The sequence below is a fragment of the Apium graveolens genome, chromosome 2 (genome assembly GCF_009905375.1).
Source record: "Apium graveolens cultivar Ventura chromosome 2, ASM990537v1, whole genome shotgun sequence".
Taxonomy (NCBI): domain Eukaryota; kingdom Viridiplantae; phylum Streptophyta; class Magnoliopsida; order Apiales; family Apiaceae; genus Apium; species Apium graveolens.
In genome coordinates, this window is record NC_133648.1 from 73,395,865 (window position 1) to 73,419,200 (window position 23,336).

A 23,336-nucleotide genomic window follows, 5' to 3' on the forward strand; every position below is an offset into this window, starting at 1 on the left:
CTGCGACTAACAAAAGAAACCCTCCTGACTTGGTTTTCTTTCTTTGTTTACTTTCATTATACAACTTGCGACCAACAACTTGGTTGCTTATTGTTATTTTATTTTCTTTTTGTTTTTCCTTTTTTTGTTTTCTTTTTCTTTTTCTTTTTCTTTTTCTTTTTGTTTTCTTTTTGTATTTTCTTTTTCTTTTTCCTTACTTTTTCTTTTTCTCTTTTTTCTTTTTAAGTTTAAATTGTAACTAAATTAATTTATAAAATAAACTTAAATATAACTTATATAAATAAACTAATTTAGATTTATAAAATAAACTTATTTAAAATTTATAAAATTAATCATTTTAAGTTTATTAAATAAATTATATTAAAGTCCATTAAATAAATTTATTTAATTTAACAATTAAACTTTGAGCTTCGCCAATCCCTCAAGCCGCTTAACTGTATACCCCGCACACCTCTTCTCATATTTTAATAGATAAACGTTCAATCCAAGTACGTTCCTCAACTTAACAATTCTTCTAAAAATAATACCCATATTCCTTTCACGAGTTTTTGATGCCTAGTGCAACTGGTCTGGTTCACAGACGACTAACCCCGATTCAGGTCTTTGTATTATAGCCTTGATTAAATTGTTAAGCTTGCAATAAATTTATCGCTTCAGAGACTGACTATCAATAAACAAATATACTTTCACTGGAATCCTTCCTGGTACTTTTAGACAACGTCTTCATTGTTATTAAAATCTTGAATACTTCATTAACTGTTCTTCACCGACGCTTGAACATATAAATGAACTCTTGTTAGTGAGTATAACTTCAAGACTACAGCTGTCTTTTTTAACCTATGTCTATAATGTTAGTGTTTGTGCCCTAGAGACAATACTATTATGTTTATATTATGAAACATTTGGATTGTTAATTATGATTATATGGATTATTCTTTAGTAATTTATTATATCTTTATTTTCTGCGATAAGATGTTAGATTAATAAATGTCCTTGGAATATGATATGTAAATCTATATCTCTACGTACGTGACTTAGAAATGAGATTATGAGAATAGTATTGATATTCCTAAAGGTCCCTAGTCAAGTATTATTGTTAAGGGACGATAATAAATACATTGAGACTAGTGTGTTTGTTGGTCGATGATCACATCTCATTAATCATAGGTATGGTGATACTAAAGTCAAAACACAGGCACATGTATTAAATACATGATGTTGGATTGACCCGTTGTGAGATACTACATGTTTATAGTGTCATAAGTTAATCTCACAATGATAATGATGTATTGGTCCTTTGACCTAAAATCATTGTATTTCTATACGAGAATTAATATACTTTGATACTATTAAAAGTTATCCTTGACCGGGTAATAATAAAAGTAGATATTGGGTACATTATGAATCGTATGAGAAATATGAATGATCTAGATGTGATTTAGCCCTCCTTTATTAAAGGAGTGATATTATTGGCCTCTTGATTGAGTAAGATTATAAAATGCATGGTCGTGCTCAAATACTGATTTGTTTAATAGTTTACTCATTGATCAAGGAAAGAAGGATTGAACGTTAGCAGATGATGACACAATGCATGCCTCGAGTTTGATCTATAATATAAGACTAAGGGATTATATTACATTGTACATTATTTACAAAAGATTTAATTGATCACCGATTTAATTATTATTACTTGGGTAACAATGATGTATTACTAGATACCGCTCATTATTTATGATTTTAAATTATATTTAAAATTGTTTTCAACATAATAATAACCTAAAGGGTCGCACAAAGAATGATTGGAGGATTATTTAATTTAAATTCAGATTTAAATTAAATGTAAGTAATTCGAATTATTTGTTATTAATTAAGTGTGACTTAATTAATTAAATAAATATAAAATCTGAATTTAATATTAAATCCGAAATTAAGTTATCGGATGATTAAGTGAGACTTAATAATACAATAATTAGAATTTTGAATTTAATAATAATAATAACTCTAAAATTCAGTTTAGGGTTGGAGGCCCATTAGCTCTTTCCTATATTGAGGCCCATTAGCTCTTTCCTATATAATATCTTTTTCTAATAGAATTAGGGTTACACGTTTTATTTGATAAAATATAAACCCTAGCAGCTTGAAGAGAGATAGAGAGAGCAAGAAGGCGGCCTCAAGAACGTGCTAGTACACACCCATCCTTCAGGCGATCATTCGTGTGGATACCTTCAAGGCGTAGATCGTTCCAGCAACGGGCTACGTGGTGATCATTCAAGACCTCCATCTTTCCATTAACGTAAAGCTTCTTAAGGTAAACATACTGAACTACAAATTTAATATTGTTTTTCGCATGGATCCTGCGGAGGGTTTCGATTTTTAAGATTTAAATTTACGTTTTTTGTTGTGTTTATGTGCTAAAAACCCTTCAATGGCATTAGAGCTACTGGCAAAAAGTTTTTAATTTGATTATGTGTTTAACCATTTTCGATATATGAGCATGTACATGATTTGCCATGATTTGATGTTTATATAATATGCTTGTATATGTATAGTTTTGAATATATGATATTCATGTGAGTTGTATAATCATAAGATGATTATGTAATCTGTATATATAATGATATATACATGATTTATGTTTGTTCTGATTATGAGAATCGTATTAGATACGGATTCTGAATTGGTTGCTGCAGATTTGCTGAAATCTTGGTCTGGTGTCCGATTTACGCAAAAGAATACCCTATTCGATAGGTAAACGAGCGTCTGAAAAATACTAATAGCAAAAGCTATCATCGACTCGTCTGTAATGCGTTTGACGTCGTTTACTGCCCGTAAACAGTGATTCTTATTTTTCCGATTTGATTCTGATTTTTCTGATTTTTGTCATATTTCTTTTTATGATTAGATCATGGATAATATGATATGTTAAAATCAGATTATGTGTTTTAGCATGCTTTTATGTGTTGTATGAGCATGGTGGATGGTTATGGCCTTTCGACCTTAATGTAATGGTTTTGGTTTTGGTTTTAAATACGACTTGCATGTCGTCAATCTTTGTAATCATAAATCTCGAATGTAACTCGAGTTATTCTTGTAAGTTCATTAGATTAGTTTTAATTTCAATCATGTAATGCAATTGAAGACTCAAGAAGGCTATCCAATGGAGGTGATTCAAAGAAGAAGACGAGGCATACAAGAAGTCCAAACAAAGTAGTTGTATTTATTTCCATCACCACATTAGATTGACCTTGATCTTTATCATGAGCTTGATAAAGATCACATAGGTAGGGGCCATAACCAAACACATTTACTTTATTGCAGTTTACATATTGATGTATGAATGTATGTATAGATAGTTAATGATGCATGCTTTAATTAGATTAACCATGCATGGATGTATGTATTAGATACATCACCCATCCCATGCCTAAACAAGATAAAATCTGTAACGACTCAAGATTTTAAAATTTACAAACGATTATGAAATTCTCGTGTTTATGAAACACGGAATGAAATATGAATCTTCTTTATTTCCGACATGGGGCGATTTTGTCAACAACGGGTTCATAAAACTTGTAAGGTTATGGGTTTTAAGCGAGACCGATGTGACTCCTCCACTACCTGGAAATCAAACCATTGACGAGTATTGATTTGAAGTATTTTATTCAAGGAAAAAATTGGGAATCTCTTTATGATGGGATCATGATCGTTATAATACTAACAAAACCCTAATGTTTATATTAAGTTATTTAGATGCCTTACAATATGTCCAACGCGTTAACCCCTAGATCGATAAGGAGTGGGTTCTCCAGAGAGAAGTACTCCCATCTATCGTGGGACGGCGTGTTGAAGTATATGATACTTTTTAGACCTTTGGGTTTTAACTTAACTAAGTTACCACAATAGGATTGTGAACTTAGAGGCATATAGTTTGGTAAGATTTATTGGATAAATAAGAATAAATGTTGTTCCACTAAACTATCCAAGAGTTATATAGTTGATATAATTGAAAAATGTTGTCTACCTTATTGAATCATGTTTTAGGAGTAAAGCCAAAGCTGAACTAAAACGTTGTGAAAATTTGGATCTTGACTCACTAGAAAGTATATAGAAGATACTCTTTCCGAATTAATAGTTAGGGCTATTAATTTGATAAAATAGTGGGAGATATATATTTTGAATATATATGAATAATCACTTGAACATAATTTAATAATCATCTATAAACTAAATTATCTTATGCATTTTAAATATTGTAGATATCAAATGGCAATCAATTCAAAAAACTTCTCTGTGTGATCAGTCCTTGAGAAGGATAAGCTGACAGGAACAAACTTCCTTGACTGGCAGAGGAACTTGAGGATTGTCCTCAAAGAAGAGTGCAATCTCTATGTCATAGATATCCCTCGCCCTACACCTCTCCCTGAAGGAGCATCCCGTGCTCAACATAATGTTTATCAGAAACATATCGATGATGACACAGATGTTCAATGTCTCATGTTAGCGACCATGAGTGTTGAACTTCAGAAACAACATGAGAATATGGATTCTTATGATATGATTGAGCACCTTAAACGTATGTTTGAAGGACATGCTCGTCAGGAGAGGTTTGATACTTTAAAATCATTGCATACATGTAAGCAGGGAGAACGTGATCCGGTTGGACCGCATGTTCTGAGGATGATTGGGTATATTGAGTACCTTGCCAAGCTGGGTGCCCCAATTGCTGTGGAGCACCATATTGACCTAATTTTGCAATCTTTAAACAACAGCTATTCTCAATTTGTGATGAATTACAATATGAATGAGATAGATGGGACCCCACCGAACTGTTGTTATGTTGAAAACTGCTGAGACCAACGTTCAGAAGGCATCCCATGCTCCCATATTGATGGTGAATAAGGGGAAGGCCAAAGGAAAGGGTAAATGAAAAGGCAAGAGGAAGATGGGATCTAAATCGAATGCCAATCCGAAACCTGATCCGACCAAGGCTTTGAAGCCTAAAGGTGGTGTTCCAAAGGTTGGTGATTGTCACTATTGCAAGAAACCAGGTCATTGGAAGATGAACTGTCATGCTTATTTGGAAGATCTGAAGAAGAAGAAGAAGGTTGTTGTTACTGCTTCTGATTCAGGTATTTATGTTATAGAAGTCAATTTACCTACTTCTACATCTTGTGTATTAGATACTGGATGTGGTTATCACATTTGTATAAATGTGCAGGAACTGCAGGGAAGTAGGACATTGGTGAAGGGAGAAGTCGACCTACGAGTTGGCAATGGAGCAAAGGTTGTTGTTTTAGCTGTAGGGACTTATCATTTATCATTGCCCACTGGGCTTGTTTTAGAACTAGATAACTATTTTTACATGCCTGCGATTTGCAGAAACATTATTTCGGTTTCTTGTTTAGACAAGAAAGGTTTTTCGTTTTTCATTCAGAACAATAGTTATTCCTTTTCATTCAATAATATTACCTACGGGGTTGCACGTTTGTTTAATGGTTTATATGTTCTTGATATAGATACTCTTATCTATAACATAAATAATGATAATAAACGTATTAAGATGAAAGACTCAAATCAAACATACCTTTGGCATTATCATTTAGGTCACATAAATGAGAAACGCATTTCCAAATTACATAAAGATGGTTACTTGGATAAGTTTGATTTTGAATCATACGAAGAATGCAAATCTTGTCTCATTAGCAAAATGGCTAAAGCTCCTTTTACCGGACAAGGTGAAAGGGCCGCCGAATGATTAGGACTTATACATAGTGATGTATGTGGTCCAATGCGTACGACGGAAGAGGTGGCTTTTACTACTTCATTACTTATACTGATGATTTCAGTAGATATGGATATGTGTATTTTTTGAAGAACAAATCCGATTCTTTTGAAAATTTCAAAGAATACAAGGCTGAAGTGGAAAAGCAAACAGGGGAAAGTATAAAAGTTCTACGATCAAATCGTGGAGGAGAATACTTAAGCCTCGAGTTTAAAGGTTTTTTGAAGGAGTGTGGTATCGTATCACAACTTACTCCTCCTGGAACGCCTCAATGGAATGGAGTTTCTGAGAGGAGAAATCGTACCTTGTTGGACATGGTGCGATCGATGATGAGTCTAGCAGATCTTCCAATAAGTTTATGGGGTTATGCTCTAGAAACGGCTGTATATACAACTAAACCGAGTTCCAACTAAATCGGTTCAAAAGACTCCATATGAGATGTGGACTGAGAAACGTCACAACATGTCTTTTATGAAAGTATGGGGATGTGAAGCGTTTGTGAAACGCTTGGTGTCTGACAAGCTGGGACCAAAATCGGATAAATGTTATTTTGTGGGATATCCTGAAGAAACTAAAGGGTATATTTTCTATAATCCTACCGAGAAGAAAGTGTTTGTTGCTCGAACCGCTGTGTTTCTTGAAAGAGAGTTACTTTCAAAGAAAATTAGTGGGAGGACTATAGATCTCCATGAAGATCGAGTTGTACAAAATAATATTGAACTAGAGTTGGAAAATGGGCAGGAAGTACATCAAGATGTTCCTGCTCCGGAAACACAGGTTGTTCATAGATCTAGTAGGGCTCGTCATGAGCCAGAGAGATATTATGGATTTCTCTTGACTCAATATGATGATGTAATGCTCATAGATAATGATGAGCCTATTACCTACCAAGATGCTATGAATAGTCCAGACTCCGAGAGATGGTTAGAGGCCATGAAATCCGAAATGGAATCCATGTATCAAAATAATGTATAGAATTTAGTTGATCCACCTGAAGGGGTAAAACCTATAGGGTGCAAATGGGTTTTCAAGAAGAAAACTGACATGGATGGTAAAGTGCAAACATGTAAAGCACGACTGGTGGCAAAAGGTTTCAAACAAGTTCATGGTATAGACTATGATGAGACCTTTTCACCAGTTGCTATGGTCAAGTCCATCAGGATTTTGCTAGCAATAGCTGCTTACTACGATTATGAGATTGGCAAATGGATGTCAAAACCGCTTTCTTAAATGGGAGCCTTGAAGAGGATGTATACATGATACAACCTGAGGGTTTTGTCGATCCCAAGTTTGCTAAGATGGTCTGTAAGTTGCTTCGATCTATTTATGGATTAAAGCAAGCCTCAAGGAGATGGAATCGACGTTTTGATGAAACAGTCAAAGAATTTGGCTTTATTCAAAATGAAGATGAACCATATGTTTACAAGAAGGTTAATGGGAGCCATGTGGCATTCCTAGTACTATATGTAGATGACATATTACTAATAGGGATTGACATACCTTCTCTACAGGCTGTTAAGACTTGGTTGGGAAATAGTTTCTCGATGAAGGACTTAGGTGATGCTACCTATATATTAGGGATCAAGATCTATAGAGATAGATCAAGGAAATTAATCGACCTAAGTCAGAGTACATACATTGACAAAGTATTGCATCATTTCGGGATACAAGAGGCAAAAAGAGGATATGTCCCAATGTCTCATGGGATATTGATCTCAAAAGACAACTGACCTAAATCATTAGATGATAAGGTCCGTATGAGCAAAGTTCCATATACTTCGGCAATTGGATCTATAATATATGCGATGATATGTACTCATCCTGATGTTTCGTATGCCTTGAGCATGACAAGCAGATACCAGTCTAATCTTGGTGAGGGTCACTGAACTCCTGTTAGTGAGTATAACTTCAAACCTACAGCTATCTTCTTTAACCTCTGTCTATACTGTTAGTGTTTTAGCCCTAGAGACAACACTATTATGTTTATATTATGAAACATTTGGATTATTAATTATGAATATATAGATTATTCTTTAGTAATTTATTATACCTTATTTTCTGTGATAAGATGTTAGATTAATAAATGTCCTTGGAATATGATATGTAAATCTATATCTCTAAGTACGTGACTTAGAAATGAGATTATGAGAATAGTATTGATATTCCTAAAGGTCCCTAGTCAAGTATTATTGTTAAGGGACGATAATAAATATATTGAGATTAGTGTGTTTGTTGGCTGATGATCACATCTCATTGATCATAGGTATGGTGATACTAAAGTCAAAACACATGCACATGTATTAAATACATGGTGTTGGATTGACCCGTTGTGAGATACTACATGTTTATAGTGTCATAAGTTAATCTCACAGTGATAATGATGTATTGGTCCTTTGACCTGAAATCATTATATTTCCATATGAGAATTAATATACTTTGATACTATTAAAAGTTATCCTTGACCGGGTAATAATAAAAGTAGACATTGGGTACATTATGAATCGTATGAGAAATATGAATGATCTAGATGGGATTAGCCCTCCTTTATTAAAGGAGTGATATTATTGGCCTCTTAATTGAGTAAGATTATAAAATGCATGATCATATTAATGAACTTCTTTCAGTGATCTGTAAACAGACTTCAAACTTTCTTTTAATCTTTTGATTCTTTGTATTTGTCTTGTCTTCATTGCTTCCTGATTTCTTGTGTAGTCGTAGTATTATTAACCTGTCATGTTCTAGTGTTGTTCTCATGTTGAGTTATCACGTAACTGTTCATACAGCTACGCAGTCTCACCAACAGGGATAGAAGTCACAATGCATATGCAATTATTGATGATCCTAATGCTGGAGTGAGGACTAGAAGTGCAACTAGAAATGAATGTCTTCATGCATGTTTTCTGTCTCAAGTTGAGACTAAGAAAACTGAGGAGACCCTTCTTGATCCTGATTGGATATCTGCAATGCAAGAAGAGCTAAATCAGTTTGAAAGAAACAAAGTTTGGAAATTGGTTCCTGCACCAAAGAACAGAAGTATTATTGGAACAAAGTGGGTGTTGAGGAACAAGAAGGATGAAAATGGAATTGTCACTAGAAACAAAGCAAGGCTGGTTGCAAAAGGCTACTCACAAGAGGAAGGAATTGATTATGATGAGATCTTTGCTTCAGTTGCAAGACTTGAGGCAATAAGGATCTTTCTTGCATTTGATGCACATTCAAATTTCAAGGTATATCAAATGGATGTGAAGAGTGCATTCCTTAATGGTGAGTTGGAAGAAGAGGTTTATGTGCAACAGCCACCTGGTTTTGAAGATCTAGAATTTCCAAATTTTGTATACAAGCTACTCAAGACTCTCTATGGACTAAAACAAGCACCTAGAGCTTGGTATGACACACTGTCAGAATTTTTGATTAAGCATGGATTCACTAGAGGTACTATTGACAAGACTCTCTTCTATAAGAAGCTTGGTGATGATATGATCCTAGTTCAGATCTATGTGGATGATATTATCTTTGGTTCTACAAATGAAAAGCTTTGCCAAAGATTCTCCAAGCTTATGCAGAGTGAATATGAAATGAGTATGATGGGGGAATTAAGTTACTTTCTTGGACTTCAAGTCAGTCAATGAAGTGATGGAATCTTCATCAGCCAAACTAAGTATATCAAGGATTTATTGAAAAAGTTTGGTATGGTTGATTGTTCACCTGCATCTACACCTATGTCTACAGCTACAAAGTTGGATGAAGATAAAAAGGGCAAGAGTGAAGATATCTCAATCTATAGAGGGATGATTTGATCTTTGTTGTACTTAACTGCAAGTAGACCAGACATCATATTTGCAACATGTCTGTGTGCAAGATTTCAAGTCAATCCAAAAGAATCACATTTGATGGTTGTTAAGAGAATTTTCAGATACCTGAAAGGGACTCCAAACTTGGGATTATGGTATCCTAAGGGAACTGGTTTTGAAGCTGTTGGATACACAGATACAGATTTTGCTGGATGCAGGGTTGACAGGAAGAGCACTAATGGAAGCTGTAAGTTTCTTGGACAAAGACTTGTATCCCGGTATAGCAAGAAATAACAATTTGTGTCAACTTCTACAGCTAAGACTGAATAAATAGCTGCTGGAAGTTGATGTGCTTAAGTGCTTTGTATTAGAAATCAGCTAATGGACTATGGCCTAGTGTTATACGAAATTCCAATTATGTGTGACAATACTAGTGCTATATCTATTGTGGCTAATCCAGTTAATCATTTTAGAACAAAGTACATTGATGTAAGGTACCATTTTATTAGAGAACATGCTACAAATGGTACCATTGAACTCATTTTCGTTCCAACGGAAAAATAATTAGTTGACATTTTTACTAAACCTTTGGATGAAGCAACTTTCACTAGACTTGTAGGTGAAATTGGAATGCTTAATTCTTCATCCTAAAGCAAGAACTCGGCTAATATTTGCATCAAATTAATTTCTAATAAATCAAAATTAATTTGACTAATTGGAAATTAACTGAAATATGAATTATAAATATTTCAGAAATCTCTGCATATTTATTTTTCAAAATTCAAAATTTAGCTTGAAATTTTTCAATTCTAAGAAAACTATCTAAATGTTGATTTACATTGTCAATATGTAAAATTAGCACAAGAAAAAATCAAAGTGATCAAGAGTATATAGAGAACTGAGTTCTCGATAAGTCTAATGAGTTCTCGATAAGATTTATTATGACTTATCAATAAGTCATTGTAGAGTTCTCTATAAGTGTTAACTCACAGAGTTCTCTACAAGTACAATTTTAGAATTATAAATAACTCAGAATTGAAATAATTTAATTCAATAAATTGTTTTGGTAAATTACTCGTGATAAACTTATTCTGATTTTATTTGGATTTGTTCAAATAAAAATTAGAAATAATTCAGTCCATTTTGGTCAAACTGGGTATTTATTTGACATCTCGACAAGTCATTTTTAGTTCTATAAAAGAGTAAATTAAAATGACATCTCGATATGTAACTCTCTTTTCAAAAAGACTTCTCGATAAGCAAATTCCAAAAGTCTATTTCTGAGTTCTCGATAAATCATTTGCTTTTACTATAAATACTCAGACATCTCGACATACACATACTTACGCCTTCAAGAACTCTAAGTGACCTAAAATTTTCAAATCAAAACCGATTTATCTCTCATTTCGAACTCTTTCTCTTCAATTTTTCTTACCCACTAAACTTCATACTCTTCTCAATGGCAACAAACATTATTGTACCCTTTATCCCAAAAGAAACCAATTTTCTTGCATTTTTGGATGCAAATCAAGCTCCTGAAGCTTTCAAAAGCTTTGTGAATTTTCTGTCTGAAACATACTTTGTGGGAGCTCTTACTGGCTAATCATGTACTTTACTTGGATGTCTTAGGGGATTTCTGGAATAAAACAGTGACAAGAACAGGTTGCATGAGAATCAGGCTGCATCAATAGTGATAATTTATACAATCAAGGGCCAACAGGTGGAGATCTCTGAGAATGATGTCAATATGGCTTTGGACATACCTACTGACAAGCTGGTGGAGGTTCCAACTCAGGATGAGCTTTATGAATTCATGGACTTCATCAATTATTATGAAAAGATTAATCTATCAAGCATGAACAAAAAGAACCTGAGGAGGGAATGGTCTTTTCTTTTTGATTCAGTGATAAGGGCTTTCACTTGCAGAAAATCAGGGTTTGACAACATTTCAAGTGTTGTCCAGAAGCTGGTCTACTCAATGGCTCACAATAAACAGATAAATTTAGGACACTACATCTTGAAGGAATTGAGCACCAGGCTAACAATGCCATTAACATCAAGAGGTAAGGAAATATTTCTTCCTAGATTCATTATGTCTACTTTAAACTATAAAGTAAATGACATACATATGATAGATGGTGTAGATAGATCATTAATAGGCAATTGTAAGCAAGTATCAAAAATTCTATTTGAATCACTATCTACAAAGAATAAGGTGCAGGTGGGTCTTAAATTAACTTCATTCATGTTGAAGAAATTTAGGACTTATCCCTATCCTATGCCTGACATGAGGTCCATTGTAACTCAATCTAGTACAATAATGGTCCTTGAACCTGTGGAAGTACAAATACAGGAACACCAATAGGGACCTTCCAATGCTGAGACCCCTTCTTCTATACCAGTAGCTGCTAGGAAGCCAACCACTTCATCCTCTCAAAAGGGTGAAGTGAGTAAAAGAGGAGAAAGTATGCACCTTTACCAATTATAAATGAGAGTGGTGAGGAACAAATAAAACCTGAGTCACCCTTGGTCAAAAGAAAACCAAATAAGGCTAAAAATATAGAGTTGACCACTCAAGACACCTCTACATCCTCTCAAAAGGATGTAGTTGTAACACAGGGATCAAAACAGACTCTAGGGGCATCCTCTCAATAGGGTGTCTCTATTGAAAAGATCACTCTCCCTAGTGCACCATGTAATGAGTCTGCACAACCATCACTTTATTAAATTCAAGTGTATGAAAGGAGAAATAAGGATGGCACACACAAGGAGAGCACATCTCTTGAAGCTCCCTCATCTATTCAGGGGGAGCTGCCAATACTCAATACTGAAAATCAAAATCTTCTATCTAAAATTTCTTTTTCCTACACAGCACTTAAATCTAATTCTCAAGTGCAATCCTACTCAACTGACTTGGTTCAAAAACCTTGTTCACCACCCAGACACCAAATTTAGACGGTGAGAGGCTGTTAGCTGGGGTAGACCTTGATGACACCATCACAAATATGGGGGATTCATCAGTTTTCACTGAAGACCCCATGGTAGTAACTAATACACCTTCATGTGCAAATCAGCCTTCAAAGGCTGTTAGGTTTGAGGGTAGTACTCCTGAGGGGGAGTTATCTAAATCCTCTCCAATTCAATTGGAGGTAGGAACAACTCCCCACAAAACCCTAGCTGAAATTGCACTAATAATTATAGCTAGGAGTACAATTTCCAATAACCCTGTTATGGGAGAGGCAAGAACATCACATTCATGTGACAGTGCTTTGCAAGAAGAACAAGGGTTTGAGGCTGGTACACATGACAGTAACCCAGCCAAACCCCCTCCAATTCAACTGGAGGTTCCCATCACAAGTGGTGAACAACACCCTGTCATAACCACAGAGCAATCTATGAGTCAAACTGTGACTCCTGTCACAGGTGGTTCTGTTACACTGTCACCTTCACACCCAACAAATCAACCTTCAACTTCTCAACCTCAACAACCACACATCATCTCATAATGGCTACAGACAACTGAAACTCAACCTACAACAGTAGATGGTCTTCTTGTTGAGCAGATTTCTGGATTAGCCAACATTTCACAGCATTTGCTTACTACAGATATGAGCAATCAAGATTATCAAGCCATTATGCTAATATACAATAAGAAAGTTGAAAAGTAGAAGAAGAAAATTATTAATGAAGCTGAGCAAGATGGAAATATAGATGCTTGGTTGTCTAAGGACTTTGCTTTGGAATGGATCAGGTCTTGGATAGGTTTAAAAAATGAATATGTAACCATTCCGGGGAGTAATTCCAAGGCCATGACTCCACAAGATGTCTATGATACAATCACTGAAGTTTACAAAGCTCAACTCAAGGCTTTTCACCTTTTTGGTAAAGCTCTAGAACTCAAGCCGATTGGTCATGAAGACAAAGTAAGGAAGAAGGTGAGATAGAAGATGGATGAGATCATACCTTCTCAATTCAAGATCACTTCAAAATTTCAACATTTTGCTGACAAAATGGCAAGATTTGATCTGACTTCTGTGGAAAAAGATGTCAAAAATCTCAGACAGTCTTTCATTGCTCTACATGAGGTGGTTCAACAATAAATAACAAACTCAAATGATACAAAGCTCAAGTTGAATCAACTCCACCAAAGCAGATATAAGCCTTCAGCACTTCTCATGGAGGGTATCAAATAGGATGTGTAAGACACCTTTGATCCCTACATTCCTTCATGCTCTCCACAACCTGCCTCTACATCTCCAAATCTCCACATTCAAGCTCTTCAAGGTCAAGTCTCGACTCTGCAATCCTCCAATGACAAACTCACAGCTCAAGTGCAAGCTCTCACTATACTAGTATAGAGTCAACAGGCAGATATTCAAGCCTTGATGGACTCCCACAAGCACTTATAAATGTAAAATTATGTTGCTTTGGGAGCCATCATGGGCAAGCTCAACATTCTATTGCATGTACTTCGTAAGACTGTGAGGCCAGAATTACCAAATCCCCTACTCATGCCTGTTCCCAAGACTAAGAGGGAGATAAAAGCTAGGATTCAACAATCCAGGGATGCTGGTAAATCAAAGGAGCCTAGCACATTGACTTCAATCACTCAGACTGCTCCAAGCTCTTCAAAAGCTCAAATCTCTAATGATGTTGGAAAGGAAAGACTTTTAAAGGCTACAGAAGGACCAAATCAAGATCAAGAATTCAGTGAACTTCTTGTAGTCCTAAGAATGTCTCTTCAAAACAATTACATCACCTACAAAAGAGCTTTGACCAAGACCATCAACTCCATTAGGGCAGTGGTTGTGAAAGTTGAAAACTATTTGCAGAAAAGGATTGTTTTAAATATTAATAATGGTGGTGTGGACAGATGTCTTCAGGTGTCTCTTTCAAATCTCAGAACTCTAAGAGCATCTGAGCTGGATGTAATGATTGACAAGGTACATATAGTCATCATAGAGGACACTCAATTGTTTAATGAGCTCAAAAATGACACCATGTTGCCAAATCTGCAATTCAGTTTAAAAGATGACAAGGATGATGATGAGCAGAAGCATGATGAGCAAAAACCTTCTGGTTCAAATCCAAGTCAATCTTCTAGAGCAACTGGCAGCAATGACAGGAAGCAAGATGAGAAGAAAGGTGATGAAAAGAAAAGAGGAGAAGAAATGAGAATGAAGAAAAGGCAAGATGGCTCAGAACCACAAAAATGATCCCTACTAATCCAAATCAACCAAGCTCAACCCACTAAACCTGTTAGCTTAAACACTCAACCATCCTTCACCTCAAAGCCAAAATTCTTATATAAGCCAACTGCAAACTCTCTTCTCAAAATCCCAATCACTACCAGCCAAACTTGCCTAAAAAAATATCAAACCTATCTTCATTTAAACCACCAACCAAGATTCACTTTAACTATGTTGGGAGAAAAACAAAGAAACTGCAAGTTACTTAGAGATCTCTCTAGAATTTTTAAGATCAATCTGACTTTCTGCCACTAAATTGGTGCATCACAGATGAAGAATATTTTCAACAACTAGTTGAAGAAATAGTCAGAGTCTGGGTTGTATCATATACCGAAATCAGAATATATTATGATGATGGTTCTTTCACTTTACTTGGCAATAATCTAATGGACACACTTTTAACCTCAGAATTCAAAAGAGTGATCAGTTTAATGAAGGATAAGGATACAATCACAAGGGCCTGGAAAGTTGTATTTTGTATATGGATAAAAGAAACGGATGAGAAAAATGCAAGGGTAAAGGCTGAAAAGAAAGAAAGAGATATGAAGTATGCAGAAGAACTTACAAGAATTGAGAAAAGATCAAATGAGCTTAAAGAAAAAGGGATGAGCAGACTTTCCAAAGATGGACATTTTTTGAACATAAAGGTTGGTAGATACTCCAGATTTAGAGCTGGTTACTTAAATGGTTATTCATTAGATGAGTGGCTCAAGCTTGTGAAAGCTTTTAGAGGAACTGAAATTATAGAAGAAATGGAAGTGTTAGTAACTCTTAAAGATCTCATTAGAAAGGAGCCAAGCTATGAGGACTTTATGTAATGAATGCACTTGTTAAAACTTCTATAACCACTAAATGTTAAATGGTGTACCTCTGTCAAATTGTATGTAAAGTTTTAATTGTTCATTATAGCTTGGGGTTAGTCTTGTTACCAGGCATGAATTTGTGATATGTAATCTTCTCACAAATTGGGGGAGATTGTTGTACAAGACATGCCTGTGTTATAACAATACTAAGTCAAATTGACAACCCTAAGTAAGTTATATGATAATCTAAGTTTGCATTTTGTATTGTATCACTTAAGTCTGTAAAAGAGTAAATAGATTAGACTGGAGTATTTTTTTCTGTAAACAGTCTCAAGCCTAAGAATAAGCTCTGGAAGAAGATCATGAAGATCATGCCTTAGAGAGAATGTGAAGAAGCTTGGAGTTGAATAAATCTATTTTGGGAAATATATTTTAAGTCAAGAAATCTACAAGTCACAGATTAAGTCTTATAGAGAATCATTCGAGAACTCAAGAATGACTTATCGAGAAGTCAAGAAACAGCTTGTAGAGAAGTCTCAGAGATATTGACAAGCCAAAATGAAGATATGAAGATTGAAGATATCGACAAGTCATTTGTGCACTAGAGAACTCGGAGATATCGATAATCCAAAATGAAGATATGAAGATTAGAGATATCGACAAGTTAATTCTGCATGCAAAGACATGGAGACCTCGATAAGCCAAGTTCATTCTCAGGGATCTCGATAAGTCAAGATCATACTCGAGAACTCAGAGATCTCGATAAGTCAAGATCATACTCGAGAACTCAGAGATCTCATCAAGTTAATTTCACATTCGAGAACTCAAAGACTTCGATAAGTCATAACAACTATAGAGTAATAAGAGATCTCGATAAGCATTATACTTATTGAGATGTCGAGTTCTCTATATAACAAACCAGAGATCTCAATGTAAAACTCAAGTATCGAATGCAGACCAGTTAAATATCCAAGATTATTAGTCAACAAACAAATCAATCACTGATTTGAAAAGTCTACAAAAGCAGCTTGAAGGGTACAAGATCAAATGCCCAAATTAACTGACAAAGTAAAGTCACAGACATGCATGATTTGCAAAGATACACTAATCCAGAAATAGAAAGTTTTAGTTAACTTAAAGTAGGGTTTAGTACATGCTATTGCATGCTCTGTAACACCTGTGTTTATTGTCCTATAAAGTAAATACTGGATGCTTTTTTTTGAAGTAACAAAATAGATCTAGAAAATCTTGTAACTCTCAAGAGAGAAGTTGAGTTCTTTATCAACAAAAGAACCCAGAAATTTGTAGCAAGACATACTTGATTTTAATATTAAATTAAGTAAGTTTTGAAAGATAGTGTGTTCCTGTGCATGTTTTATTATTCCTATTAAAACATATTATCTCTACAAGTTAGATTACTTTGTTCACCATCCAAAACAATTCAAAAAGCTTAAAAATAATCCAAAACACATTCCCCCTATGTGTTGTATTCATTATCTAACATAGACAAAATTAATATCTCGTTAAAATAACAACCAACAGTAATAATGTGGAAAATGACAGGTTGGGATGCAGAGCTGGACTTTGTATGTGATCCTCATTAGTCCCCCCTCAAGCTGGAGAGGATGAAGAAGTCGAAGCTCCTGGCTTGTGAATGAGGTATTGATGCTGCTGAACAGGAAGCACTTTGGTGAGCAGGTCTGCTACCTGTTCTGAAGAGGAGACATGAGAAGTTTGCAGTTGGCCATTGCTGATTTGATCACGCACAAAGTGGTAGCCAATTTCGACGTGTTTGGTGCGCTCGTGCTGGACGGTGCAGCAATTGCTAGTGCAGCCTTGTTATCGCATTTGAGTTGTGTTGTTGGCATATTTTTTAATCCCAAATCTTTTAGTAAGGCTGACAACCACGTAACTTCGTAGGTAGTCATTTTCATAGCACGGTATTCCGCTTCGGATGAAGAGCGAGCCACCACACTCCGTTTCTTCAATTTCCAGGAAATGGGAGAGCTGCCCAAGAAGATACAGTATCCTGTAATAGACTTTCGAGTAGCAAGACAGTTGGCGCAATCGTTATCGCAGTAGGCCGTGAGTTGAGCAGTACTAGATGAAACAAGGAGAATGCCCTGAGATGGTAAGCCTACAAGGTAACGCAGGAGATGTTTGGCAGCTTGTAGGTGAAGATTTGTAGGTGCATTCATGTATTGACTAAGAGTAGGGACTGTAAAGGCAATATATGGGCGTGTCACCGTTAGATAAATCAATTGACCAAGCAAATATTGGTAGGTTGTTGGATTAGGAAGAGGATCACCAATTGTTGGGGTGAGCTTCATATGTGATTCCATAGGTAAAGAGACATGTTTACAATGAAGAAGACTGTGTTCTATGAGAAGATCAAGTGTGTACTTCTTTTGTGATACAAAAAATCCAGATTTAGACCTGTCCAACTCAAGTCCCAAGAAATAATTCACTGGACCTAGGTCTTTCATATGGAATTGTACAGACAACATGTTCTTGAGATTGGTTATTTCAGCCATATTCGAACCACATACCAATAGATTACACAAGTATAGCCAAAAAAAGTTGAACTTTTGCTTTATAAATAGGCTATAGTCTGATTTTGATTATGTGAATTCGAGGCTGAGTATTGTGAGAGAGAGTTTTGAAAACCATAGGCGCGGGGCCTGTTTCAAGGCATACAGGGCTTTAAGTAATTTACAGAAAAGATGGGGTTTTGAAGTACCTTTATCCGTGTCATTGATTTGTATTCTGCACCCAAGATGCGTATACCCAGGGGGCAGCTTCATGTACACATCTTCTAATAGTTTAACGTGGAGAAAAGCATTCGAGACGTCCATTTGAAGAGTGTGTCAGTCGTATATTGCAGTAACAACTAACATTGTTCGAAATATTGTCATTTTGATAACAGGTGTGAATGTCTTTGTATAATTCACAATGTATTTTTGTCTGCATCCCAAGACAACAATTCGAGATTTGTGTCTCTCTATGCTTCCATCTAGGTTGTATTTGGTTTTGAATAACCATTTACAACCAATTGCTATTTTTCCTTGGGGAAGTTCAGTTACAGTCCACGTTTGATTGCGTTATAGTGCCTCTAACTCCGTGTTCATTGCAGAAACCCAATGTGAATGTTGTACTGCTTCTTTGAATGAGACTGGATCACTTGTTGAGGTGATGGTGGCCAAGAAGCAATTAAATGATGGACTGACATTAGCCTGGGCTACATTGGTCATCAATTGAGAGGAGGAATTGGCAATATAGTCCTGCTTCCAGGATGGAGTGCGATGTATTCGCGTGGACCTGCGTACAGGAAGACTTGCTTCTTGTGGAATGTCATTTGTAGCAGGAGTGAGGCTGCTGCATCTCTAATGTGACAGGAGGTTGACTTAAATTTTCAGAGACATAGATTTCATCAAACGTTGTTGGATTGTTAGTACTAGCATCAGTTGGCATCATGAGAGGGACATGTTGCATATACTTGGAGACAGCTTTTTGTGAGAATGAGAAATATGTCTTTATAAAATTTGACGTCCGTGGAGTTAAATTCAGACATTGTGTTGAGATTTAGAAGACGATAGCCCTTTTTGTTAGGGATAGCCCTTTTTGTTAGGGGTAGCCCAAGAAAACACACGGGATATCTGAAGTGCTGCAAATTTATCATGAAAAAATTTATAACAATGTTCAATGTTTGCTCTCAAGATCATCCTCTTTACTCTATGATACACATATATGTTAAAATCCATGCTTGTTAATATGGTATCAAAGCTGGACTTTGTTTGTGGTCCTCATTATTTTAAAGATCGTAAACTGAGAGCTGAAAATGCTCTAATCAATTTGATTACAATTTATAAATCTAGCATACTCTTCTGGCCTCTGGGATAGTCCCATTGGGACAACGAAAGTAGCTAACAGCTCGACAAATTTAGATGGAGGGATGGCTTTGGGCCTTGTTAAAGCCGCAGCCCAACACACGTGCCCGCAAATAAAATATACGTTTGCACCACAGACTAATGCTATTTTCTTTCTCTTTTTCCATACTCGTGCTTTTTTATAATAGATTTTTCAGTCTAGAATTGATACTACGTTTTAAGCCTTTTTATCCTCCCATTGATGCAGTTGATATGGTTTCATCTGCGTTGAGTATTGGCGAGATTTCATTTCTACCTCACCGTCGATCAATTTATCCTCAAAAATTTACATAAAAGCGATATGGTAATATGAGTTCGAAACTAATGTTTCTGTAATTAAGAAAACACCTAATTTAATAGGGGGAAAAAGGAGAGGTTGAACTAGCCTTTAAGGAATGCTGAAATGAAATGAGTACCATTAAACTTTTTTAGAACCAAAAAAAAAACATCTGCGACGTTTGCCTAGTTTCCTGAAGGCTTTACATAGCAATCGCCCACGGAAACACACTAATGTATGAATCTCTGTTACCATGCCACAGAGCACCCATGCCAAAAAGTTGAGCCAAGGACCACAATCAACTTAAATACACAATTATACGTGTATATATTTATCCTACTTTACTTCCCCCTTTTTACACGTTAACGCTCTGCTCCACCAGTTTCAGTTCTTTATTGCCTACTCTCCTCCCTCAATGGCCCCCTTTATTGTCTTGTTAAATCCAAAATCAAATCACAACTTCCGATAATTATTTCCAAGTACAAGTAAATCGGCTGCAAAATCTCACTGACAACGACAACATAATAAATTGAAATCATTAGATTTACTCAAAATCCTAGCATTATTTTGAACTAAAAAAACAACTAAAGAGACTTAAGCATGAGAAACACAAGTTTATTTGTTTGAAAACCAAGCAAGCAATTTGTACAAAATGTTTCCAAAAACTAAATATCAAAAGACCAACACAACCATGACCCAAATCACACACATAGCAGCATGCTTAATGTTTACTGTATTTTCCAAAATATAATAAAGGGGACAAGGGAAACTGAAGGGTGGTGGACAAACGTGCAGAACAATAAAAACCATTCTGCAATTCTGCACATAAGACAATCAAAATCTTATCCAAGGGCATACCAATTTACAAGACCAATAAAGATAAATCAACGCCATGTACTAGCAGCATTAAACTATTTATAAAGCAGGTAAGCTGCTACTTCATTAGCATACCAAGATGGTAACAATATAAAAAATTGACGGTGGTGATAAAGAGAATGCAAGTACTCGAATAGTCTGTAAAATTAATAGCAAAAGCAACCAAACAGCTGTCTAACAAGGTTCAAATTTAACCATCCATCTAACATTCCCAAAATACTCAACTGTTTCTTCTTCTACCACCAAAAGACTAGACTAAACCCACCAACTAGAGACTACACATGCTTAACCACATTTAAAACTAAAACAGTAAAAACAAGGCAGAGCAGATGATATCCAACGACTCTCAGACCTCCACCTCAGCTTCAGCAGCAGGAGCGTCCTTCTTAGGAGCAGGAGAGCAGATCATCCAGAAGTTGCCGTAGGGATCCTTCACTTTCCCCACGCGCCCACCACAGCACGCGCCATCAGCTTCAGCTACTTCTCCCTCTTTCACAGCACCAGCCTTAACAGCTCTCTCAACAGCACCATCAATATCATCAGTCTCCAAACAGAACACGTTTACAGCGCCTTTCTTAATCCTATACAAACATAAATGTTTTACACTGTAACATCCAACAACAATTAAGCCTGAATCTCAGACTACAGTTTGTATATAACACAGATATACACAAGCAACAATACAAAAACATAGGGAAGAAAAAAGAAGACAGTATATAAACTGATGTAAAACATTAGTTTATACGAAACAGTAAATGATTAAACGAACTCCACGTTAGTAAATTATTAAACGTACTCCACGTTACATTTCGACACACTTTTCAATGCTAATTTAAAACATAACTTCACAATTTTTTTTTTTTTAAAAATTCTAAATAAAAGTTTCATGTTTAAACTTTTATTAAAAAAAAATTGAAAAAAATCAAACTATAATTTATAGAAGCCTCGAAATAAATACAGAGTAAACGTTTTAGGAAGCTTAACAAGTACAAAAAATAGATACAGAACGGTCAAACACATAATACACTCAAAGTTAAAGACTAAAATACACAATATTATAATACTGATATAGTGATATATATGATTAAACGTATAAAAAATCTACAGCTCTAACATCAAAACGGTGACGTTTTAGGAAGCTTAACAAACAAATACAAACTATACATACAGAGCTGTCAAAATTTCAGTTACATACATGCGGAAAAACCGAAACGTACGCAAAATAAACTGAAAAAGCGCAACAGACAAAGGATACACAGATCGACTAAAAAATTTACACTAAATCATCACAAACATGTTTTAACACAAAAATATAAACACAGAATAAGATTATAACAATGATTTTACAATAAGGCTTTCAAACATAAACATACATACATGCACAACTCTATAAAAACACAGATCTCGAAAAATAACAACGAGAAAATGAAAATACGAAGGGAAGAGTGAGCTTACGGAGATGAAGAGTCCTCGGAGATGTCAGAGACGATGAAGGTAGTTCCGGCAAGCTTAACCTCCGCAGAGATGACAAGCGGAAGCTCCTGATCAGCCTTCCTCTTCGGCTGCGACACGCGATTCACCTCTTCAGCACCAAACGCCGCCTTGTAGAACAGGACGGCATCGTTCGCCTTGGGAGCCTCAACGAACAGCTGCGTCTTCAACGCCGAGATCGTCACCGCCTTGGTGTTTCCGTTGGTTGCGTCGCCGTTTTTAACCGCCTCTTGCGCCATTGAGAGATTGTAGAGAGAGAAAGTGAAACCCTAGGAGAGAGAAAGCCAGAGAGAAATGTAAAATGAAAATGAAAATGCAGGAGATGTGGGGAGGTGGATAGTGTGGGGATATTTATAGAATCGGAGAAGCGGAACCGTTTGGGGGTTGTAGGGGGGTAGATTTGGTATTTTGGTTAGGCGTACTGGATAAGTTAGCCCTTCTGTTTGGTTCTTATTTCTTGAAATGCCACAGGGCTGAGTAAAATGGTAATTTTACCCTTTCTGTTTTACAAATTAACCCCCACGATGTACGATCGTGTGTGCGCCAATTTGGTTTTCTTTTTCGAAAAGAATTTTATTTTCGAGTGTAAATTTTATGGATAGCACTCCATGGAGGACCCTCTAATGTAGAGAATCATGGAGAACTATTACTTAAAAAATATAAAATATACAATTTATTTTATTTTTCATCATATATAGTTAAAAATTTTAATTATCAAGTTAAAAATCGAAGTTACACAATTTTTTATTTAAAAAATCATTGAAAAAGTTTAAATTGGTTTTATAGTAGAATCACAGTAGAATCAAATTATTCTACCGTAGAATCAAATTTAAAATCAAGTAATTTTATCAAATTTCAATTGTTAAATTTTTTATTATATTTATATTCTATATTAGCATCGGATTTTATATTTTTTAAAATAAAAAATTACAATTTATGATGAGATTCTATGATAAAAACAATGATTTTCCACGGTTCTCCATAAGATTGTTCTCCACAGAGTAAAAGCCTGGTTTAATATATTTAAAATTTGAAAAATAAACTTATACATGGAGGAAAGATCAGGCAGTTTAATTATATTGAAAAATATACGCTTCTTCTTTTATAAGGAAATATGGTACTTTTAACTTTGAATTTGTTG

At 35.4% G+C, this 23,336-nt stretch overlaps 1 protein-coding gene across 1 annotated transcript; it reads right to left on the reverse strand.

Annotated features, from left to right (window-relative positions):
• Positions 1 to 20,830: 20,830 nt before the first annotated feature.
• On the reverse strand, positions 20,831 to 22,526 carry LOC141707538 (uncharacterized protein At5g48480-like). The gene is made up of 2 exons (XM_074510744.1): positions 22,160 to 22,526; positions 20,831 to 21,285 (listed from the first exon to the last, which is right to left on the reverse strand). The coding sequence occupies exons 1-2, from the start codon at positions 22,432 to 22,434 to the stop codon at positions 21,051 to 21,053; spliced, it is 510 nt and encodes a 169-aa protein (XP_074366845.1). The 5' UTR covers positions 22,435 to 22,526; the 3' UTR covers positions 20,831 to 21,050.
• Between the last annotated feature and the right edge of the window lie 810 nt (positions 22,527 to 23,336).

Bases quoted from the DNA above. Each gene is read 5' to 3' on its own strand.
- LOC141707538 (XM_074510744.1), bottom strand. From the start codon at position 22,434: ATGGCGCAAGAGGCGGTTAAAAACGGCGACGCAACCAACGGAAACACC. The intron at 21,286-22,159 runs GTAAGCTCACTC...ATGTTTGTATAG, and splicing joins TCCGAGGACTCTTCATCTCC to GATTAAGAAAGGCGCTGTAA.